Source organism: Hyperolius riggenbachi, chromosome 8 (genome assembly GCF_040937935.1).
Source record: "Hyperolius riggenbachi isolate aHypRig1 chromosome 8, aHypRig1.pri, whole genome shotgun sequence".
NCBI classification, from domain to species: domain Eukaryota; kingdom Metazoa; phylum Chordata; class Amphibia; order Anura; family Hyperoliidae; genus Hyperolius; species Hyperolius riggenbachi.
This window is the reverse complement of record NC_090653.1, coordinates 64,689,485-64,711,734: the sequence shown is the minus strand read 5'-3', so window position 1 is coordinate 64,711,734 and position 22,250 is coordinate 64,689,485. Positions and strand designations below refer to the sequence as shown.

The window sequence follows — 22,250 nt, the reverse complement described above, 5'->3', positions numbered from 1 at the left end:
TCTGAGCTTTCTCCATCAGTTAGATAAGTACATGGATTGTTATTCATATGGTATCAGTTAAGATATACTCCCACTCCTCGGAATCTCTGAAGGGAGGTTTGAAGCCCCCATTTTCCGGGTAGAGAGGGAATATATAAGGTGACAGGTATATATAGACCATCTATGAGTAACATAGAAGAAAGGACGATACGATACATATGCAAACCAGACTTACTGAATTCATACCCCCATACATATGGAATTAAAGGTTAAATCTAATAGATGTTTAAGCTGAATGCAGTAACATATAATACTCTATATCTTTTCATGTTGTTAATGACTTGACTACCCCTTTTCCAATGCACACCAAATAATAAAAATTAAAAAAAAATCATATACTGGTGCTATGAATGAACAGATACTGGTGCTGTACTGTATGTGGTACCCAGTATATAACACTATACAGGGGATTGACTGGTTGGATTGGTCCACTCTCCCTAAGCGGATTGGTTAGCTTTCCCTGTCTCCGTTTATCAGAGCGGCATGGAAGAATAGATTGCACTGTGCACCTTAAAACACGCCTCTTTCACCCGTCTGGCCCATATGTGCCTCACGTATCAGCATTGCGTAAACATCAGCATGTCACGTACGTGCATCAGCATTGCGTATCACCCTGCATCAATGACACCCAGCGTATAAGACAACCCCTGACTTTTCAGAAGATTTTCAAGGGTCAAAAAGTAATCTTATACGCCAGAATATACAGTAGTTAGGGGACCACAAATCATGAAAAAAGTACATTGGTTTGAGAGTTAAATGCGCCATAAATTACTTTTTTTCCTATGTTGCTATCACCGTAGATAGTAAAAATCTGACTGAACTGACAGGTTTTGAACTAGTCCATCTTGTTATGGCAGGTTCTCAGGATTTTCTTTATTTTCAAAAGCACTTAGTTGCTCTGACCAACTGCCAAAATAGTGTGCAGCGAGGCTGGCCTATACCTTTGTATGAATCCTTTTCAGGAAGTGTCTTTATAAAGAATAAAGGCCATGCTGAGCATCAACCATGAAGAGATGGATTAGTCCAAAACCTGTCCATTTTGATTTCTACTACCTGCTGTAACAGCCACATAGTAGAAAAGTAAGTTTACATTTTACTCTGGAAGAAATGTACTTATTTTTATGTGTTTGTGCCTACACAACCATCTCTCCCTACTCTCAAACTCCATGACTCCTCCACCTTTCTGCACACCTCTTCCTCCACTATCTACATATCACAATATGCTCTTCCTCCACCTGCTCCTTCACCACCTAGTCCTCAATAAGGTCACCTTATGTAACTCTACCCTCCCATTTTACCCTCCAACCCCACGCAACTCCCATACCACTCCATCACTGACTCCATGCACACCCCACTCTAAACATGTCTCCACCCCCCTCACAGTTCCTTCCCGCACCCACACTCACTCCCTCTCCTCCCTCATTCCCATCCAGACCTCTCACAAGCACACCACCCCTCTCTCCTGCGCCCTCTGGAATGCTAGATCAGTCCGCAACAAACTCACTGAAATCCATGACCTTTTCCTCTCCAACTCCCTCACCCTCCTTGCCCTCACAGAGACATGGCTCACCCCCTCTGACTCTGCTGCAGCAGCGGCCCTCTCCTATGGGGGACTTCACCTCAGTCACACCCCCAGACCAGAAAACAGGTCTGGGGGAGGGGTGGGTCTGCTCCTCTCCCCGTCCTGCACTTTCCGTGTCCTCACGCCACCCCCTTCTTTAAACTTTACATCCTTTGAGACACATGTTATCCGCCTCTACCATCCCCTTCCAGCAGTCATCGCAGTCCTTTACCGCCCCCCATCCACCTCCATTAAACAATTCCTGGACAACCTGGCCTCTTGGCTCCCACACATCCTCTCCTCTGACCTCCCCACAATCATACTTGGGGACTTCAACATACCCATGGACAGTCCTTACTCCCCTGAAGCCTCTCAACTGCTCTCCCTCACTACTTCCCTTGGCCTCTCCCAACACACCAATTCCCCCACCCACCGCGCTGGCCACACTCTCGACCTGATTCTCTCAAAATCAGCCACCCTCCCCAACCTGGACATCACACCCTTCCCCCTCTCCGACCATCACCTTCTCACTTTCTCCATCTCCCCATCATCCTCCCCCAACCCTCCTCCACCCTCAGGTCGTTGGCAGAGAGATTTGCATAACCTAGACCCAACTGCACTAGCCAACCCCCTCCACTCCCTCTCATCCACCCTCCCTAACGTTACCTGCCCAAACCAAGCTGTGGCCAAATACAACCAGACCCTTTCAGCAGCCCTAGACATTGCTGCACCCCCCACATTCCGCCCCAGCCGTCCCATCAACCCCCAGCCCTGGCACAATGCACACACTCGCAACCTCCAAAAACAGACACGCACCTACGAACGCAAATGGAGGAAATCCCGCAGCAACTCCGACTTCTTGGCGTACAAGGCCAACCTGCAGCTGTTCTATACCGCATTAACTGATGCTAAACAAAAATACTTTGCTGCCTTGATCGGATCCCAAGCCTCCAACCCTCGGCGCCTCTTCGCCACCTTCAACTCCCTCCTTAACCCCACCACTCCTCCCCCCACCTCCGCCCTCTCAGCCACTGATCTGTCCACCCACTTTACCGACAAAATAGCCAGCATCCGACGGGAAATCTCATGCCTCCACTCCACCACCTCTTCCTCCCCCACCAATACCTATTCCCCACCCCACCCTCCACTCACTGCCTTTACTCCTATCACAGAGGACCAAGTCAGCCGTCTCCTAGCCACTTCTCCTGCCACCTCCAGCCCCCTAGACCCTGTGCCATCCAAATGCCTCCGTCCTCACTTCCCTGTTCTGGCTCCTGTCCTCACCACTCTGTTTAACCTCTCCCTCTCTACGGGTACCTTCCCCTCTGACTTCAAACAGGCCACTGTACTTCCCCTACTTAAAAAACCCTCACTAGACCCCTCACTTCCATCCAGCTACCGTCCTATCTCCTTACTCCCTTTTGCATCTAAACTCCTAGAGCGTTTAGTCCACCAACGCATGACCCATTACCTTGACTCCAACTCCCTATTTGATCCCCTACAATCAGGATTTCGGCAAGGTCACTCCACCGAGACTGCCCTCACCAAGGTCGTCAATGACCTCACGCTTGCCAAAGCCGAAGGAAAATACACTATCCTTCTCCTCCTAGACCTCTCATCTGCATTCGACACTGTTGATCACTCCCTGCTACTCCAGTCACTGCAATCTGTGGGTATCCAAGACCGTGCCCTAGCATGGTTTTCCTCCTACCTCTCAAATCGCTCCTTCAAGACCTCCTTCAATGGTTCCTCCTCAACCTCCTTCCCACTTTCAGTTGGGGTCCCCCAAGGCTCTGTTCTTGGTCCCCTGCTGTTTTCCATTTACACCGCCTCCATAGGAAAACTCATCTCCTCTCTGGGTTTCAACTATCACCTATATGCAGATGACACCCAGATTTACCTCCATACCACTGACCTCTCCACCACCACCATGGAGAAGGTATCCTCTGGTCTCTCAGCTATTTCATCGTGGATGTCTGCCAGGTTCCTAAAATTAAACCTGGATAAGACTGAGCTCCTAATCTTCCCGCCCCGTGCTGCTTCACCCCCCACTGACCTCTATGTCACTGTCAATGGCACAATCATTCATCCAACCACACAAGCCCGCTGCCTGGGTGTCACCCTAGACTCGGCCCTCTCCTTCACCTCCCACATCCAAACCGTAGCTAGAGCCTGCTATTTCCACTTACGCAACATCTCCAAGATCCGGCCTTTCCTGACCCCAGACACTACCAAACTCCTTGTCCATGCCCTCATCATCTCCCGCCTGGACTACTGCAACTCCCTCTTGTCAGGCCTTCCTCAAAACCGCATCGCCCCCCTAAAATCCATCATGAACGCAGCAGCCAGACTCATCTACTCCTCCCACCGCTCTGTCTCCACAACTCCCCTACGCAAATCCCTTCATTGGCTTCCAATTCACTTCAGAATCAACTTCAAGATCCTATGTTTGGCATACAAATCCTTACACAAGTCCTGCCCAACCTACATCTCTGACCTGGTCAGCAGATATACACCTGGCCGCCCACTTCGCTCCTCCAACGACCTCCTCTTAACCACCCCACGCATCTCGCACTCCCATGCCAGACTGCAGGACTTCACTAGAGCTGCCCCTATCCTGTGGAACTCTCTCCCGCTGCCCATCAGGCTTGCTCCCACCTTCAACACCTTCAAAAAAGCACTCAAAACTCACTTCTTCAAGGAGGCCTACATCAACTCGACACTACCCTAATCCTTTCTGCCAATAACTTCTTGATGCACCCCCTCCTTTTGTGTCACCAGCCCCTCCCTCTAGATTGTAAGCCTTTGGCAGGGCCCTCTTCCCTTGTGTATCATACTTGACTGTGTGCACTTTACCCAGAATTTGGAACTGGTAATTTTTTACCACTACCATTCCAGTTTATGATCTGGCATTGTACTATTATCTGCATTGTGTTGTGTATCTTATTGCTATTACCTGTATTGTTGTATCTATGGTCCGTTACCTGTATTGTTCTGTCAACCCTGTTATCATTGTCTGTAAGCCTATTTATTGTACAGCGCTGCGTAATATGTTGGCGCTATATAAATCTAATAAATAATAATAATAATAATAATGTGTTTACATGCACTTTAAATTTCACAAATTTTCACGATAGTGGTCCTTTAATAAACAAATTGCAGTGGATAAGGGTTATTTTTTTCCAGTGTTCAAGGTGACTGTAAGTAGGGAAAAGAAAGTTTTCCTCACTGTTAAGAGTTTTCTGATTCATTTTGATCTAACAGATTCATTGCAATGGCACTCCCCAGCCCCACTGTATTGTTTGCAGTGGAACTTGTGATTCTTATACAGATGACATTACTTTGGTGTTTGCAAATTGTTGGGTCAAATAGGGGTAGGGACCACATTTATTATTAAACAACCACATATTTTACATAATTTATCTCAAGGTGACAGAGGAAGAAAATTTGTGTGCTACTTACCAGAGTTTTTCTTCCAGTGAAGCCTTACAAATGGAACATTGGTTTATCTCCGTAAGTTCTGAAGGAGATGGCAGATCCTTGGAAGTGGTATCAAGATGGAAATTATGAGGACAGTAAAGGAAAGGTTTAGTGGATATCTGGGGTAGGTCTGTGGGCCCTGCATTGCCTGGAGATGTGGCAGAGATAGAGATGGGAAGAGGTGAAGGGAGAGTGTTACAAGATGAAGAAGGACTTACAAACTGAGAACGACATGACTGGTAGCTGGACTCTGTCACGGGGCAGTTACAAATTGAAGGCGAGTTACAGAGTTTGGCAGACAAAGGAGACAACTCATAGTCATTGGTAACTGGTATGTCAGAGCAGGAGGAAACAGAATTCAACTTGTGAAGGCTCTGAGAAAAAGTTACAGGTGTGCTGGAATGAGTAATGTTACGGTTAGTGAAGTCACCACAAACCTCTGTGGTCTTATCAGCAGAAGAAGGATTATCAAGGGCAAAAACTTTATTTCTAGTGGGAGTACAATGGTTTGACATGTCATTGAAGGCCACAGAGCTTCTCAGAGTCTGAGGAGGAGAAAGGGATGGGAAGACTCCATATAGAAGATCATTAGAATTGTTTAAATGTGCTGACGTGGCAGTGGTTTCCGTTACAAGCTGACATGATGTTTGGCTAAATTCACTAGACATCACATTGTTAATATTGGAAGAAAGTTCTGCAGTGTAGTCCACCTCAGAGGGAGGACAGATGTTATTTTGGGCCATAGAGTCACATTTGACACAACAGTCAAGGTAAGATAAGGAGATATCTATGTGGTGGAAAGTAACATGAACAAAGGAATGGAATCTTAAGTAGAGAGCAACTAAATGAGACTAAGGCTTTAATTTAATGGAACATTCAGACCTGAAAAGTGATCAGGCTCATAAATAATGTGGTCAGGTTGGTCTTAGTATAATGGAACAGCCTGAAACTCATAGTGCCATGTTGTCGGATCAGCATTCTATTGTGTTCATGGACTATTGGGCTGACCTTCGAAGGAAGCGCTTATGCAAATGGTGAAAGCAACTGGGTTTGAATGTGGTTTGTAAAGCTCAGAGTTGATGTAGGTGAACACAAAGTCTGAGATGTGATGGGGCTGATTCAGAGAAGCTTAGGTATTAGTAAAGCACGAAAAAGGAAACAAATGGGAAAATCATCTAGAAAGTACTGGATCCTTAGACACAAGCCTGATGAGTAATGGAAAAGCAATCGGGGTGGAGCAAAGAAGAGCAATTCAAGAAGATATTCTCAGCTTCTTCACAACTTTACGTGAAATGGTGCTCCTAAAAGAGATAAACACAGGTTGTAAACTACATACTTCTACTTTTTAAAGCACAAATATAACAATTTTCATCTTTGCAAAACAAGAGCCTATTTACATAGAAGCTGGGAATTTCTGTGAGCTATTGATATACCTTATGTTATGATACAGCTAAGGAGTGGTGAAATTCACATACTATTCATGGGCCTTTTTAGCCAGGGGCCAAGAAAAACTACCAGTATGTTTTTAAATTGTGGGATTGCATGGGCGTGATAAAGGAACGCGGTACTAGGTGTCATGGCTTGGGGCGCATTAAGATGAAATTAACATCTTTTCCTTGAAATCCACAGCTCTCAACAACTGGCACAGACACAGACACTGGGGAGAGGACACAGGGATGCTGAATCTCGTGGCCAAGGTTATCAACAGCAGGTGGGGGAGACACATTAAGCTCTGACTCAGGTGTATGCTGAAACACCAACACGTGTTCAACTAATTGCACAAAAACGACGAAAAAGACGGACACCAATGGGGTGAAAAATATCTAATACGTACCAAATTTGTATTTACTTGGAATATGGAAACAGAGACATGGCCACCCCCTACAAACTCTTAAAGTGTACCCAAGGTGGATTTTAAGAAGGCAAAGAGACATGGAGTCATGTTCCCTGTTCCATTACGTGCCTTCATGACCTTCTGGGGTCAATCTCTGCCCTCCCTGCTCTGCCCTGCCTCGCCAAATCTACAGACATAGAGGTTGTCAGTATTCAAATAGGGGAAGGAGGGTCCTTTGCAGGAGAAGCACTTCTGCATACCCCCACCACCCCCCACTTTAGAAACACCCCTTCCCTGCTCCTCAGTACTCCTTCTCCGCCTCTATTTCACCCTGGTAGATACCAAGTAGTCAATCAATGAAACTGAGAAACCACAATCTCCTTTAATAGGTTTGCCAGCATCTGAGGAAGGGTGCAAGGCACCAAACATTCTACCTAGCCTGCACTATGTAGTCTATACTGACGATCCCTCATGGAAATTTAGACTAGTAAAAAACCTGTCAGATCTGTCGAACTTTAACTAGCTACTGTAAGTGTCAGCTAAGTAGGAAAACATACATTTTACTCTGGGACAAATAGTAATCCTTTAATCTTGAGCGCCAAAAACAAATCCCCATGTGATAGGCAAAACCACAGTCCCACCCTTTCCATTGTAATCTCGTAAGTGAGCCTGCTAAATGGCCTGGAGGCAAGTCTGGATTTCCAGACAGGGGCCTATAGGCACAGATGTCCTGGCACCCTCCATGAACCTACAAACCCCTGCTGAACAACAGTATGTCCCAGCTGTCACTTCTCCTTTACTTCCCTTGTCCATCATAGCTACAGGTGTCCCTTAGCATTAGGTAGCCAGAGGTACCCTTAGTATTTAAGTAGCTAGTGGTGCTCCCAACTGAAGAGAGATCTCGTCAGTGGAATACTGTGGAATACTGTGGAATACCGTGGGCAGCGCGGTGGCGTAGTGGTTAGCGCTCTCGCCTTGCAGCGCTGGGTCCCAGGTTCGAATCCCAGCCAGGGCACCATCTGCAAGGAGTTTGTATGTTCTCCCTGTGTCTGCGTGGGTTTCCTCCGGGTACTCCGGTTTCCTCCCACATCCCAAAAACATACAGATAAGTTAATTGGCTCCCCCTAAATTGGCCCTAGACTACAGTACTTACACTACATAATACATACATAGACATATGATAATAGTAGGGATTAGATTGTGAGCTCCTTTGAGGGACAGTTAGTGACAATACAATATATATATATATATATATATATATATATATATATATATATATATATATAAGTGCCCCTGATGAGTCACGAGGGAGTGACGAAATCGATCGGGCGGGAGGTTGGACATACCAGGAAGCGAACGGCCGGTGGAGGCGGTGGTGTCTGCAAGCTGAGTGGAGGGGGAGCAGGAGGACCCAACACAAGCTGTGCCCTTCCAGGCAACGGGGGAGAGCCCGTAAAACTCTAAATGTGCAATACAATCTGGAGCATGTGAGTGCAATTTTTTTATTATTAAAAGTTTTACGTTTTTTACGGAGTTACGCTATGGAGGTTGTTTCTTTGAGGTACATTGCATGGATTATGGGGAGGATAATGGTGGTCTAAACGGACAGCATCACAGTGGTACCAGGATCCTGAAGTACTGAGGCTCCTGGATTTGTGCATGGTTGGCTAGTCTAGCAGTGGCCAATACATCTGGTGAGTCTGTTTACTGTTGGGTGTCCATGGTGATGGTGGCAGAAGAGATCAAGAAATTGCATATGAGAACAGCATTGAGAAACTCCAGAATAGTGTTTTGTGGACTTTTATATTGAATACTACTAACTACAGTGCCTTATGGTAAATAAGGCCTGCGAAGTTAATGAAAATATCCCTCCCGCTAAGGCTCCAGTGTCCCCCGGGGTAATGGCAGAGTAGTGTGAACAGCAAAAGTCTCACCTGATCACCCCGCTGCTATCCCCCTTGATCCTACGTTGTGTCTTCCGATTGCACCCTCGCTTGCCTCTCACTGCATGACCCCGGCACACGTGGCGCCAGGCCACACAGTGAGAGGCCAGGGAGGATGCAATCAGAAGACACAACGCGGAGGACCAAGGCAGATAGCAGCGGGGTGATCTGGTGAGACTTTTGTGAGAAATCGGGGGGCACCCAAGTTTGCTTTAGGCAGCAAGAAGTCTAGAACCGGCCTTGCGAGCAGATTTACAGAATATTAAGAACCCCAAGATTAATTCCTTGGTCTGTATCTCAGATCTACTCCTGTTATTATATTATTATAGCACCATCATCTTCCATATGGATGTACAATAATCACAATACATGAGACATAAGACAGAAGCCAACTTAAAGCTTTCTAGGGTACCAAGTCAAAACGTAATGCTCATTATTTGGATTAATATGCAAGAATGATCCCCTGCAAAAAGGTGAAACAGTGTCTTTGGCACAGTGTTACTGACACACTGTTTTCTACCTCATTATAAATGTAATACAGCAGCAGTTTATCTGGGTACCCCAAAAATGGTTTACAATAAAATGGAGCACTAGACAAGGTGGTAGCTATGACTCATCTTTATGTTTCTTTCTGGTAATCTTAGGTGGGAGACTGGTCAAAGAAAGCAGCTTTTGGGCCCCTTAAACCTACTGGGCCCCAAGCACCTACCTAGGTTGTCACATGGATGATCCTGCTCTGGGGTATCCCTAGGGGTACATTGATATCTGTTGGGCTATCTCAAGGGCAGCAGACAACATGATTCTCCAGCAAACCCAATGATCCAGCAGCAGTAGCAGCCACTGATTAGCAGCTGCCACTGTGCCGTCAGCAGTAACAGCCACTGATTACCAGCCGCCACTGTGCCGTCAGCAGTAACAGCCACGGATTACCAGCCGCCACTGTGCCAGCAGCAGTAACAGCCACTGATTACCAGCCGCCACTGTGCCAGCAGCAGTAACAGCCACGGATTAGCAGCTGCCACTGTTCCAGCAGCAGTAACAGCCACTGATTAGCAGCTTCCACTGTTCTAGCAGCAATAACGGCCACTGATTAGCAGCCGCCACTGTGCCAGCAGCAGTAACAGCCACTGATTACAAGCCGCCACTATGCCAGCAGCAGTAACAGCCACTGATTAGCAGCTTCCACTGTGCCAGCAGCAGTAACAGCCACTGATTAGCAGCTTCCACTGTGCCAGCAGCAGTAACAGCCACTGATTAGCAGCTTCCACTGTGCCAGCAGCAGTAACAGCCACTGATTAGCAGCTTCCACTGTGCCAGCAGCAGTAACAGCCACTGATTAGCAGCTTCCACTGTGCCAGCAGCAGTAACAGCCACTGATTAGCAGCTTCCACTGTGCCAGCAGCAGCCAGTAACAGCCACTGATTAGCAGTTGCCACTATGCCAGCAGCAGTAACAGCCACTGATTAGCAGCTTCCACTGTGCCAGCAGCAGTAACAGCCACTGATTAGCAGCTTCCACTGTGCCAACAGCAGTAACAGCCACTGATTAGCAGCTTCCACTGTGCCAACAGCAGTAACAGCCACTGATTAGCAGCTTCCACTGTGCCAGCAGCAGTAACAGCCACTGATTAGCAGCTTCCACTGTGCCAGCAGCAGTAACAGCCACTGATTAGCAGCTGCCAATGTGCCAGCAGCAGTAACAGCCACTGATTAGCAGCTACCCACTGTGCTACCTGCACACGGTATATGGGTTATTTCCTGTGGAAATGTTTTATTTGACAAAATGTTAAAGGCATAATGTACCTAAAGGTAATCAGCAAAAATTGTGTTTAAAGGAAACCAAGAGCCACTTTTTTTCTGCCATTTGTCCTGGTTTCTAAGAGCTATAGAAGTTGCCATGTTCCCCCAGCATAATGGGCAGCTAGAAGGGGAGCTTCTTGCTTCCCATTATTAATCCAGGGGAAGGTGTGAATATAGCATCTGTGATTTCTGCAACTCTTTGAAGCATCGTGTCCAATATCTCCACCCCCACTTGCTGATGAAAACTATTGTTTGTTCTCTGGTAATGTGTGCTATAAAATAATTACAGCATCCTTATCTGCCTGTAATTACTGCGGTCAGGCAGGCCTGGGAAGTAGTAGGAAGTAGGATAATATAGGCCTCTGCTAAACTTTTAAATGTAAAAAGAAGAGGTAAAAAATTTTTTTTTTTAAAAATGAGCCACATTGTTGGTATGCATGTTTAATGTGCTATTGAGATGGCCTGGGTGCTAAAAAATGGTGATTGGTTCACTTTAATTTTGCTAGTTTGGCCCCAGAGCACTCAAGAATGGCAATATGGCCCTTGAACTAAAAAGTTTGGACGCTCTTGCTATAGTGCCGCTTTAAAGAGAAACTCCGACCAAGAATTGAACTTTATCCCAATCAGTAGCTGATACCCACTTTTACATGAAAAATATAATGATTTTCACAAACAGACCATCAGGGGGCGCTGTATGACTGATTTTGTGCTGAAACCCCTCCCACAAGAGGCTCTGGTACCGTACGGTACTCTGGGCAAACTGCCACAATGTAACAATGACACACACAGGAAATGGCTGTTTATAGCTGTCTATTAAAGCCAGAACAGCTACATAATCTGCCCACAGTAACAATGTCACCATGTAATACATGTCAGAATGTGAATCTGGGAGAGGAAAGATTTTACAATGAGCAAACTCTGACTAAATCATGTATACATAATTATTGTAAAAATTAAGCACCTTTTTATATTAAATTATTTTCACTGGAGTTCCTCTTTAAGGGCTGGTTTCCACTATCGCGAATCCGCATGCATCCAAAGCATGTGGATTCGCACATGGTATGCAAGTGGATGGGCCTGTTTCCACTGTTGCGTTAGTGATGTGCGTTTTTTTGAGCAGTGAAAAAATGAACAAAAGAGCCAACGAATTCGCCTAAGAGTGGAATGCATGCGAATCGCATGCAATGTATTTAATAGGGAAATCGCATGAGTTTTCCCCATGCATTTTTTGCCGCAAATTCGCATGCGAATTTGCATAGGTACCGATGTAAATTCACACAGGCAGTGACATGGTTAAAATCGCATATACCCTCACCTATGCGAGTTCGCGGCAAAAAACGCATGGGGAATCGCATCCACATGCGATTTCATCAGCGGTGGAATCCAGGCGATTCCGCACCGCAACAGTGGAAACGAGCCCTAACATTCTTAGATTCACAAGCTATGTTTCCTTTGCACTAACTCTCCTCCTGCAAGAGGAAGTAGTGTAAGTTTTTATATACCAGAAACATGTGCAAAAACTAATAAAAACCTTTACCACTAAACAAGAACTCAGGGCTAAAATGTCAATAGGAATAGTGAGTGCGTCTGTTTGTATTCATCCATGCCAAGAACGGTACAACCCCAAATCAAGTGCTTTATACTATTAATAACAGGGATTTTTATTAGCATAACATCATTTTTCTTTACATACATATTCATCATTATTATAGCTAGTCCCCGACATACTAACGTCCAGCTTACAAATGACCTGTCGATACGAATGGTCCAAAAATGGAAACATGTCAAAAACATTTTTATCAGAAAGACCTTGTTGTTTTTGAGAAAATTGATTTTAAAAATTACAAGAAAAAATGTTTTTTAAACTCAGTAAAATTACATTTTGCTGCGTTTCACTATACTGTATAGCGGGTTCCGAGTTCTGCACACACATTCTATACATTTTAAAACAAACCTGTGAGACAGCGCTGGGACCCACTGAAAGTTTGCATGGATTACGTCAAGACAATTCAATTTCAAAAATCTCAATTACATATAATCGTAATTGTGAAATTTTACATAAGCGAAATGAGCTTATTACGATTATCACTATGACAGAAGGAGGCACAAAGGGGGGCAGAGGTGATACAGAGGGACACAGTGGGGTCAGAGGTGGCACAGAGGGGGACACTGAGGGAATAGGGGAACAGAAGTGACACAGTGGGGTCAGAGGTGGCACAGAGGGGGACACTGAAGGCACAGGGGAACAGAAGTGACACAGTGGGGTCAGAGGTGGCACAAAGGAGGTACAAGGGACAGAGGTGGCACAGTGTTCGGACTTATAAATGTATTCAGGTTAAAGGATACCCGAAGTGACATGACATGATGAGATAGACGTGTATGTACAGTGCCTAGCACACAAATTACTGGGCTGTGTTCCTTTTTTTTCTTTCTCTGCCTGAAAGAGTTAAATATCAGGTATGTAAGTGGCTGACTCAGTCCCGACTCAGACAGGAAGTGACTATAGTGTGACCCTCACTGATAAGAAATTCCCCTTTTTTTACCTCTTGTTCTCAGAAGCCATTTTCTGCTAGGAAAGTGTTTTATAGTTGGAATTTCTTATCAGTAAGGGTTTCCTTCCACACAAGTGGCTGAGTCAGGACTGAGTCAGCCACTTACATACCTGATATTTAACTCTTTCAGGCAGAGAAAGAAAAAAAGAACACAGCATAGTTATTTGTGTGCTAGGCACTGTACATGCACATGTCTATCTCATGTCACAGTTCAGTTTGGGTATCCTTTAAGAACAAACCTACAGTCCCCATCTTGATAGTTAACTGGGGACTACCTGTATATATACCGTATATTGTAAAAGGAAGATTTGTTTCTTAAACACACCACTCCTCCTCCAGGACTGCTGTGTATCATATAACCCACTACCATGTATAGTGCTAAAGCCATTACAGCAACCCTATCTCTACTGTACTCAGTCTCACGTTTCTACCAAAGCATGTTCCTTGTGTGTAAGGAAACTATTGCATCTGGAGGAAACATATGAAAATACAGGGAGTAACATACAAACTCCATGCAGATTGCATCTTGGCTGAACCAAGCCCAGCAAGGCGAGACTGCTAGCCACCCTGCTGCCTGTGCAGGATAGTATTCTAATTCAGAAATGTAGATTGTGACCGAACAGAAGTTAATGTATAGCATAATTAATGAAGCTCCTAGTGTACAATGAATCTTTAATCCTAGTGCAGCAGAGATGATTTCAGTGTGACCCGCACAGCACCTACCTGGAGACTGCTGCCCCACTATGTCAAGGCTGATCACAGCAGGGTGGCACCTGTCATGCATGCAATCGCTCAGCAGAATCCACGTGGGCACTGCTATGATGAGTTGTTAGCCTTCAGTTATAAACTGAACAAAGTCCGAACGCCGTCTCCCTGACTCCACGCCAAAACAAACAACGGTATAGTCATACTATCTGAACATACTGCTGCCTGGGCCTGCGCACTGCCTCGTCTAGCTATAGTGAGCCATGCTGCTGGAGATGTGACCATACTGCTGCCTGGGTCTGCACACTGCCTGTCTACCTATAGTGAACCATGCTGCTGGGGATGTGACCATACTGCTGCCTGGCCTGCACACTGCCTGTCTAGCTATAGTGAGCCGTGCTGCTGGGCATCTGACCATACTGTTGCCTGGGCCTGCACACTGCCTGTCTAGCTATAGTGAGCTGTGCTGTGACCATACTGCTGCCTGGGCCTTTGCATTGCCTCGTCTACCTATAGTGAGCCGTGCTGCTGGGAATGTGACCATACTGCTGCCTGGGTCTGCTGCTGCCTCATCTACCTATAGTGAGCCGTGCTGCTGGGCATCTGACCATACTGATGCCTGGGCCTGCGCACTCCCTGTCTACCTATAGTGAGCCGTGCTGCTAGGGATGTGACCATACTGCTGCCTGGGCCTGTGCACTGCCTTTCTACCTATAGTGAGCCATGCTGCTGGGGATCTGACCATACTGCTGCCTGGGCCTGTGCACTGCCTTTCTACCTATAGTGAGCCGTGCTGCTGGGGATGGGACCATACTGCTGCCTGGCCTGCACACTGCCTGTCTAGCTACAGTGAGCCGTGCTGCTGGGGAATTAAACACATCCATTCATCTAATCTTTATGCAGGCTCTCAGCCAATGGTACATGTAGCCCAGAGGTGCTCCTGCTAGTCAAAGTAAAACAATGGAACTAGATTTATAGATCAGATATAAAATACAATTTGCAAATTTAATAGTTTTTTTTTTAAATAAGTGATTCTTTGGAAACTATTTAGACTAATGCTGTAAAACTGCTGAATGAATGTTGCAAACAACAAAAAAATAACATAAAATAATATTGTTTTCTGTTATTCAAAACCTCCAATGCATGATTTCTCCAAAATTCACGTTTGGATTTATTTTTTCTGCCCCATGTACCCTTCTATAAGAATTTTCATCACTTCCTGTCAAAACAGGAATTGGAGAAATCTTTAAGCGTTATAGCAGCAAGTTTAATCCTAAAGGGGCCCATACACTCAGCCGATTTTCTGGCCTACCGATCGATCCCGATCGATTGATCATTTGCAAATCGGTTGGCCAATCGACCGATCGATGGCCGATTTCGATCGATTTCGATGGATTTCCATCGAACTGGCAGGGTGGAAAATTTAGGTCGATCTGATGAGATTGCTTATCAGTTTGCATTGGCCTTAATGGAAATCTGATGGCAAAAAAATGCCATCAGATCGAATTTCAATAGATTTCAAACTGAAATCTATTGGAATTCTATCCTGGTAAAAAATGTTCTAAAAACGCATCAGATAGATCATCAGATGCATTTCTTATCTATCTGCTGCCAATCTGACGAGTGTATGGGCACCTTTATGATGGTGTGACTTTACACTAACATGAGCCTAAAACTTACCTTAACTAGTCAAACTATCCCCCCTGCCAATGCCTAAGGTTATCCCAGAACCGTACTCTCTCCCCCCCCCCCCCCCCCCATATAAGCCTAGCCTTTCACCGTACCTTGCAGAGATCAGTTTGGCAGGTGTCCGTGGCATGCGAGACATGCAGGAGGGCAGTTATAGAAGATGCTGCAGCCTGGCGCGCACCGCTGAGTGAGGGCCAGCAGGGACTTGCTGCCATGTGACTATTCTATTACCAGGAATGAGCCTCTGGGACTGTAGGCACAACACAGCATGTCGTTATGTAAGAGGAAGGCTTGTATGCTGCATGACTCAGACTCCCGCGTATAAACCACAAATAATTACCTGTCATTCTCATTACCAATAATTACTAGTCTAATCATATAGACGAGGCGGGAACCCACCCCACACACACAGCTGGATGGTGACTGCTTCCCATAACATGACCTATAAGCTTTATTATTATCCAGAATCACCGCATCAAGAGAGTGAGGAACTGCAGTGAAAATAACATAAAAACTAAAATTGTTTTTTTTTTTTTTTTTTTACAATATTCATTAATCGATTATTTGGTCAGTGTTTGCCCATTGTAAAATCTTTCCTCTCCCTGATTTACATTATGAGGCCCATACGCAATTCACTTTTTCTCCTGAGTTTTCTCCAAAGTGATATTTTTACAACTTGTCATAAAATGCCTTTTAACCACTTGCCGACCGCACACTCATAACGTGCGTCGGCAAAGTGGCAGCTGCAGGACCAGCGACGCAGTACTGCGTCGCCAGCTGCAGCCTAATTAATCAGGAAGCAGCCGCTCGTGCGAGCGGCTGCTTCCTGTCAAATCACGGCGGGGGGCTCCGTGAATAGCCTGCGGGCCGCCGATGGCGGCTCGCAGGCTAGATGTAAACACAAGCGGAAATAATCCGCTTTGTTTACATTTGTACGGCGCTGCTGCGCAGCAGCGCCGTAAGGCAGATCGGCGATCCCCGGCCAATCAGCGGCCGGGGATCGCCGCCATGTGACAGGAGACAGCCTGTCACTGGCTGCACAGGACGGATAGCGTCCTGTGCAGCCCGGCTTACCAAAGGGGGCCAGGTAGGAGAGGGAGGGGGAGCATTTCGCCGCGGAGGGGGGCTTTGAGGTGCCCCCCCCGCCAGCCACTCGCAGGCAGCAGAGATCAGACCCCCCCAGCACATCATCCCCATAGGGGGGAAAAAAGGGGGGCAATCTGATCTCCCTGCCTGCACCCTGATCTGTGCTGGGGGCTGCAGAGCCCACCCAGCACAGATCAATCAAACTAGCGCTGGTCCTTAAGGGGGGGTAAAGGGTGGGTCCTCAAGTGGTTAAAGAGGAACTCCAGCCTAAACAGACATACTGTCATTAAGTTACATTAGTTATGTTAATTAACCACTTCCGGGTTTCGGGTGGTTTTACTGATCTGTGCTGCGGGGGCTCTTCAGCCCGCAGCACAGATCAGATAGCAGCCAGGGCGATCAGACTTCCCCCCTTTTTTCCCCACTAGGGGGATGTCCTGCTGGGGGGGTCTGATCGCCGCCGGCTGTTTGCGCTTCAAAGCCCCCCTCCGCAGCGCTTTCTGGCCTCCTTCCCCTTCCCTCCTTCTCCCTCCCCCTGTGAGCGGCGCAGGACGGAAATCCGTCCTGCGCCGCCTCAGATAGGCTTCAGCCTATCAGATGCCGGCGATCCCCGGCCAATCAGATCGCCTCTACGGCGCTGCTGTATGTAAACAGCGGGAAAGATCTTCCCCGCGTGTTTACATTTACCCTGCGAGCCGCAATCGGAGGCTCGCAGGGTGTTCACGGAGACACCCTCCGTGAACTGACATGGAACGGCCCCATGGAAACCACTTCAGGATTCAGGGGCGTACTTATGCGTACGCAGAATCCTGAAGTGGTTAAAATAGATAGGTAATATAATCTCTTACCCACACTGTTTTAAAAGAACAGGCAAATGTTTGATGTCATGATGGCAGCCATCTTTTTGGTTGAAAGAAGGTGACAGGGAGCATGAGACACAGTTCCAACTGTCCTGAGCACCTCTCCCAGTTGCTAGGCAACGTGAACAACAACATACGAAATCCCATCATGCTCTGCACAGCATCAGGGGAAAAAAGACCAAGCTTTTTTCTTTGATGGGTGGAGCTTAGCTAAAAATGATGCTTTGGTAAGAAAAACAAAGTTCTGATGCTGTGAAACTGTTAAAGAAACGCCAAGCCCTTTCCGTTCTGCTGAGTAGATTTTTAGTCCGGAGGTTCACTTTAAACTACCAACAAGAAAATACTCAAAATAAAATTTGAAAGTGCGTATCCACAAACATTTTTAGGTACTTTTTCAATTGTAGAATACTTAAAATTTTTCATAAAAGAGAATATGAAAATTATCTCCTAGGAGATAACTCAGGAGAAAAAGTTAATGCCATATGTGCCTGAAATGTATCACTGGCAGGGCCGGGCCGAGGCAAGAGAGGCTCCAGCCTCAGGGCGCAGTGTAGGGGGGCACAGAACTCACTCAGCTATCATTCCCCTATTGTGTTTGAACCAGATCGAAATAAGAAAGGATATACATGGCAGTGACTGCAAGCCAGATAACTAGAGATTTAGGCTACTTACACACTAAGACGTTGCGTTAGGTGCTATGTTAAGGTCGCATAACGTGCCCCTAACGCAACGTATGGTGGTGCGGGAGAGGACGGTAGAGTTAGCCGCGTTAGGCGGCTCCATCCGCATAAGGTCTCCCAGGGTGGCGCTGATTGGCCGGCGGGACCACGTGATGCGGAGCGAGACACTCCGCATCACGTGGTCCCGCCGGCCAATCAGCGGTCGCCAGTGCAGTGCATATTTGTGCGCGGCTACTGTAGCGGCATCTCCCCGCCTCCTCTCCGCCCCCCACTGAGCATGTGCAAACAGTCTAACGCGGCTAAAGCCACTAGAACGCACAGCATGCTGCACTTTCACTACAACGTGCAGCGTTACATGTAACGCAACGTGGGCAGTGTGAACAGCCCACTTGTGTTACATTGCTGTGCGTTGGGGGAGCGTTACAGGCTGCACTAACGTGCGCCTGTAACGTCCCTGTATGGAAGCAGCCTAAGATGTTGGGGGGGGCCCTCTTAGTCTACCAGCAATCAGTGTGTGACGGCTGGGGTGGGAGGGATGGCGGGGCGCGCTTTGGTGTCTCAGCCTTGGGTGCTGAAGGACCTTGTCCCGGCTCTGATCACTGGTGGTGACAGCTTTAGTTCTGCCAGGTGATCTGTACGGAATGTTAGTTACTGAGAGTTCTATGCACAGTGGGAGATACTGTTTGTTTGGCAGTTAGAAAAAGACGTTATTTCTCACAATGCAACAAGGTTCACAGACAGCAAACTGTCCGGACCATGGTCATTGCATCGCACTATTAGAGGGGCTTCACCACAATATCAGCCATACTGAACCCCCTGATGATCTCTTCATGAAAAGGTAAAGATTTCTTAAAGTCAATGGGAATCCCTGTAAAAAGGCTCTGGGTCCTAATGAGCCTTCCCTCTCCTCTCCCGGTGCCCGTTCTAGCTCAGGATCCCCCGTAGCAGCATTCGACCAATTCAGTCAAATGCTGCTATCTCTGCTGCCGGAAGTCTTCGGGAGCCCTAGTGCTCCAAAGACGGGCAGCTCAGTACTGCGCACGTGAGAGTGCCCTCTATTGCATCATCGCGTGTGTGCAGTATGGAGCCACTTAGGCTCCCGAAGACTTCCGAAGTCCCCCACGGCGGGGGATTTGAACAGAGGATCCTGAGCTGCACGGAGGGCACTGGGAGAGGAGCGAAGAGGCTCATTAGGACCTAGAGCCTTCCCTCTCCTTAGGTAAGTATCTGACACTTGTTTTTTTAAAAGGGATTCCCATTGACTTTAAAGAGACTCCGTAACAAAAATTGCATCCTGTTTTTTATCATTCTACAAGTTCTAAAAGCTATTCTAATGTGTTCTGGCTTACTGCAGCACTTTCTACTATCACAGTCTCTGTAATAAATCAATGTATCTTTCCCCTGTCAGACTTGTCGGCCTGTGTCTGGAAGGCTGCCAAGTTCTTCAGTGTTGTAATTCTGCTATGAACTCCCCCTTCCAGGCCCCTCTATGCACACTGCCTGTGTATTATTTAGATTAGGGCAGCTTCTCTCTTCTCTCTTATCTTTTACAAGCTGGATAAATCGTCCTCTGAGCTGGCTGGGCTTTCACATACTGAGGAATTATAAACAAGGGCAAAGCTGTTTGCGGGAAGAAAAGAGCAGCCTGAAACTTCAGTGCATGAGAACTGCAGGGGGAAAGAAACACACAAATGATCTCTTGAGATTCAAAAGGAAGGGTGTATACAGCCTGCTTGTGTATGGATGTATTTTCTATGTGTGGACATACTGTACATCAACCTACTTCCTGTTTTGGTGGCCATTTTGTTTGTTTATAAACAAACTTTTTAAAACTGTTTTTAACCACTTTTAATGCGGCGAGAAGCGGCGAAATTGTGACAGAGGGTAATAGGAGATGTCCCCTAACGCACTGGTATGTTTACTTTTGTGCGATTTTAACAATACAGATTCTCTTTAAGGGAAAGGGGGTATCAGCTACTGATTGGGATGAAGTTCAATCCTTGGTTAAAATTACTCTTTAAATAACTCTGAGATGACCCTTATAAACCCTGTTTTCCATAACTGCATGGTTTGTTTTATAGAACTTATCCAACATTTTTTCAAGACCATGCAGCACGTGTGAATCTGAATTAAACCCATAATGCACTGGGCCTATCTTATTAATCTTCTTTGGAGCTGGAGAACATTGGAGGACACTTAGGTCTGTGAAGGTTGTCATATACCCATAAATATGAAACGCACACCAAACATAAATGCTAAAGGGTTTTTTTTGTATTAGTTACAGAAGGACAAAGAAATGTCGCAAAAACATCAAATATAACAATCAATACAAATATAAAGGTTTACCACACCTTCACTGCAACTGTGAGGTGGTCTATTGGGCAGTAAGCCAATTCACCTGATCCTAAAAACAGCCCTGCTTACAAGAGCAAAGTGACCAGTACAGCAATAGTTAGGGCCCGTTTCCACTAGAGCGAATCTGCATGCGTTTCCTGCATGCAAATTCACATAGACAATACAAGTGGATGGGATGGGATTTGTTTCCACTTGTCAGGATTTCTGAGCGTTTTTCTGTGCAGAAAAAATCTGCACGGCAGAGCCATCAGAATTCGCATACCGCTATGCGATTCGCATACAATGTATTTAATAGGGAATTTGCATGCGGCTTTGGTATGCAAATTTTCATGCGAATTCGCACGCATGGAATCAATGGAAAGCACACAGGCACTGCCATGGTTAAATTCGCATACATCGTCATCCATGCAAATTCGCATGAAAATTCACATACACCCGCATGCGAAATTCGCATCTGCATGCAAATTTTTATCGTGGTCATTTGCACCGCACAAGTGGAAACAGGCCCCGAGTGATTTGAATTCTGGATTGCATTAAGTCTGAGAGCATAACAGCAGGGGGACTTACAGTGGATTTAAACTGAGAGTATGTAATACTGGGCATTGGTGGCCTTGATTTCAAAAAGAAAGTTTCTGCCCTGGTTTTTTACTAGTCAGCTGCGTTTAATACTTTGTAACCAACCTAGTATTAGTATGAAGATAAGGTAATCTGACTTCACAGTGCTCACCTGCGCCTTCACTAGCTGCCTGCTTGTTTCAGGTGTGTGACTGACATTGCTGAAGGTTCCCCAAGGCCCCGTATCTACTACTCTGAATTATCACTTTCCCCCCGCAATGGATTCGGAGGGGAAAACAAAGCCTACTGAAGTGAATAGGCTGCCCTCTGAATGGCCAGCGGGGGGATAAAACGCACGGCATGCAGATTTCCGCCTCACTTGGGTTAGTTAGGTAATCATTTTTTATTTCTTTGTTTAAATACAGGTGAGAAATTGCAGCTTTCATTATCTCAGTAAGCATCCAGGTTTTCATCTTAATACTCTTTCTTATGTTTATAAGCCTTTTTTACTTTTTGTGTAAATATTACTTTACAGGTTTCCATTCAGATAAATGTCTGAATGCTCTAACTAGAAATAAAGCGATCCCGTTTTCCTGAAGGGTTATCTTGAGGCCCCTTTCACACTGGCACGTTGCATTCCCGTTTTTACCACAGTGAAAGTCTATGGGGCAGTGCATACCGCGTTGGAGGCCAACATGCGCGGCGATGTGCATCAGAACGGAAGTTATGTACGGTAAGTCTATGACGACTGATATTTTTACAATTTTTTGTGGTAGCATTGCGGTGTGCAGGCATATTTTGCCAATACACTTCCACGCAATTCGATTTTTGGCCACAGGAAGTAAGCACTAGAGAGCATTACTTCCTGCTTGGCATTCAGCCTGAAGGGGGATTACCACGCATTATCGCAGAAATCCCTGAATGCCGTTCTTGGCTTTGCGATGATCGCACCGCAACACTTTCTTTATGCTGGGTGGCAGTGTGAAACCAGTCTGAATGGAAACTCCATGACAATCCTGTAGGAGTCAGACCTGCAACACGGGAAAGTTCTAGACTTTTTGCCGCCTGAGGAAAACTTGTGATGATGTCCCTCCTTCCCTCCCCCCGAATTG

The 22,250-nt window shown here is 46.2% G+C and overlaps 1 protein-coding gene across 3 annotated transcripts in view; it reads right to left on the bottom strand.

Annotated features, from left to right (window-relative positions):
• LOC137528849 (nesprin-2-like) overlaps nt 1–22,250 on the bottom strand; it is a 132,577-nt gene that overhangs the window by 44,413 nt on the left and 65,914 nt on the right. For all 3 annotated transcript variants that reach the window (XM_068250518.1, XM_068250517.1, XM_068250519.1), the window contains one exon: nt 5,063–6,381. In XM_068250518.1, the coding sequence (XP_068106619.1) occupies nt 5,063–5,823 (761 nt within the window). In that variant the 5' untranslated portion in view covers nt 5,824–6,381. The remainder of the gene's footprint in view (nt 1–5,062; nt 6,382–22,250) is intronic.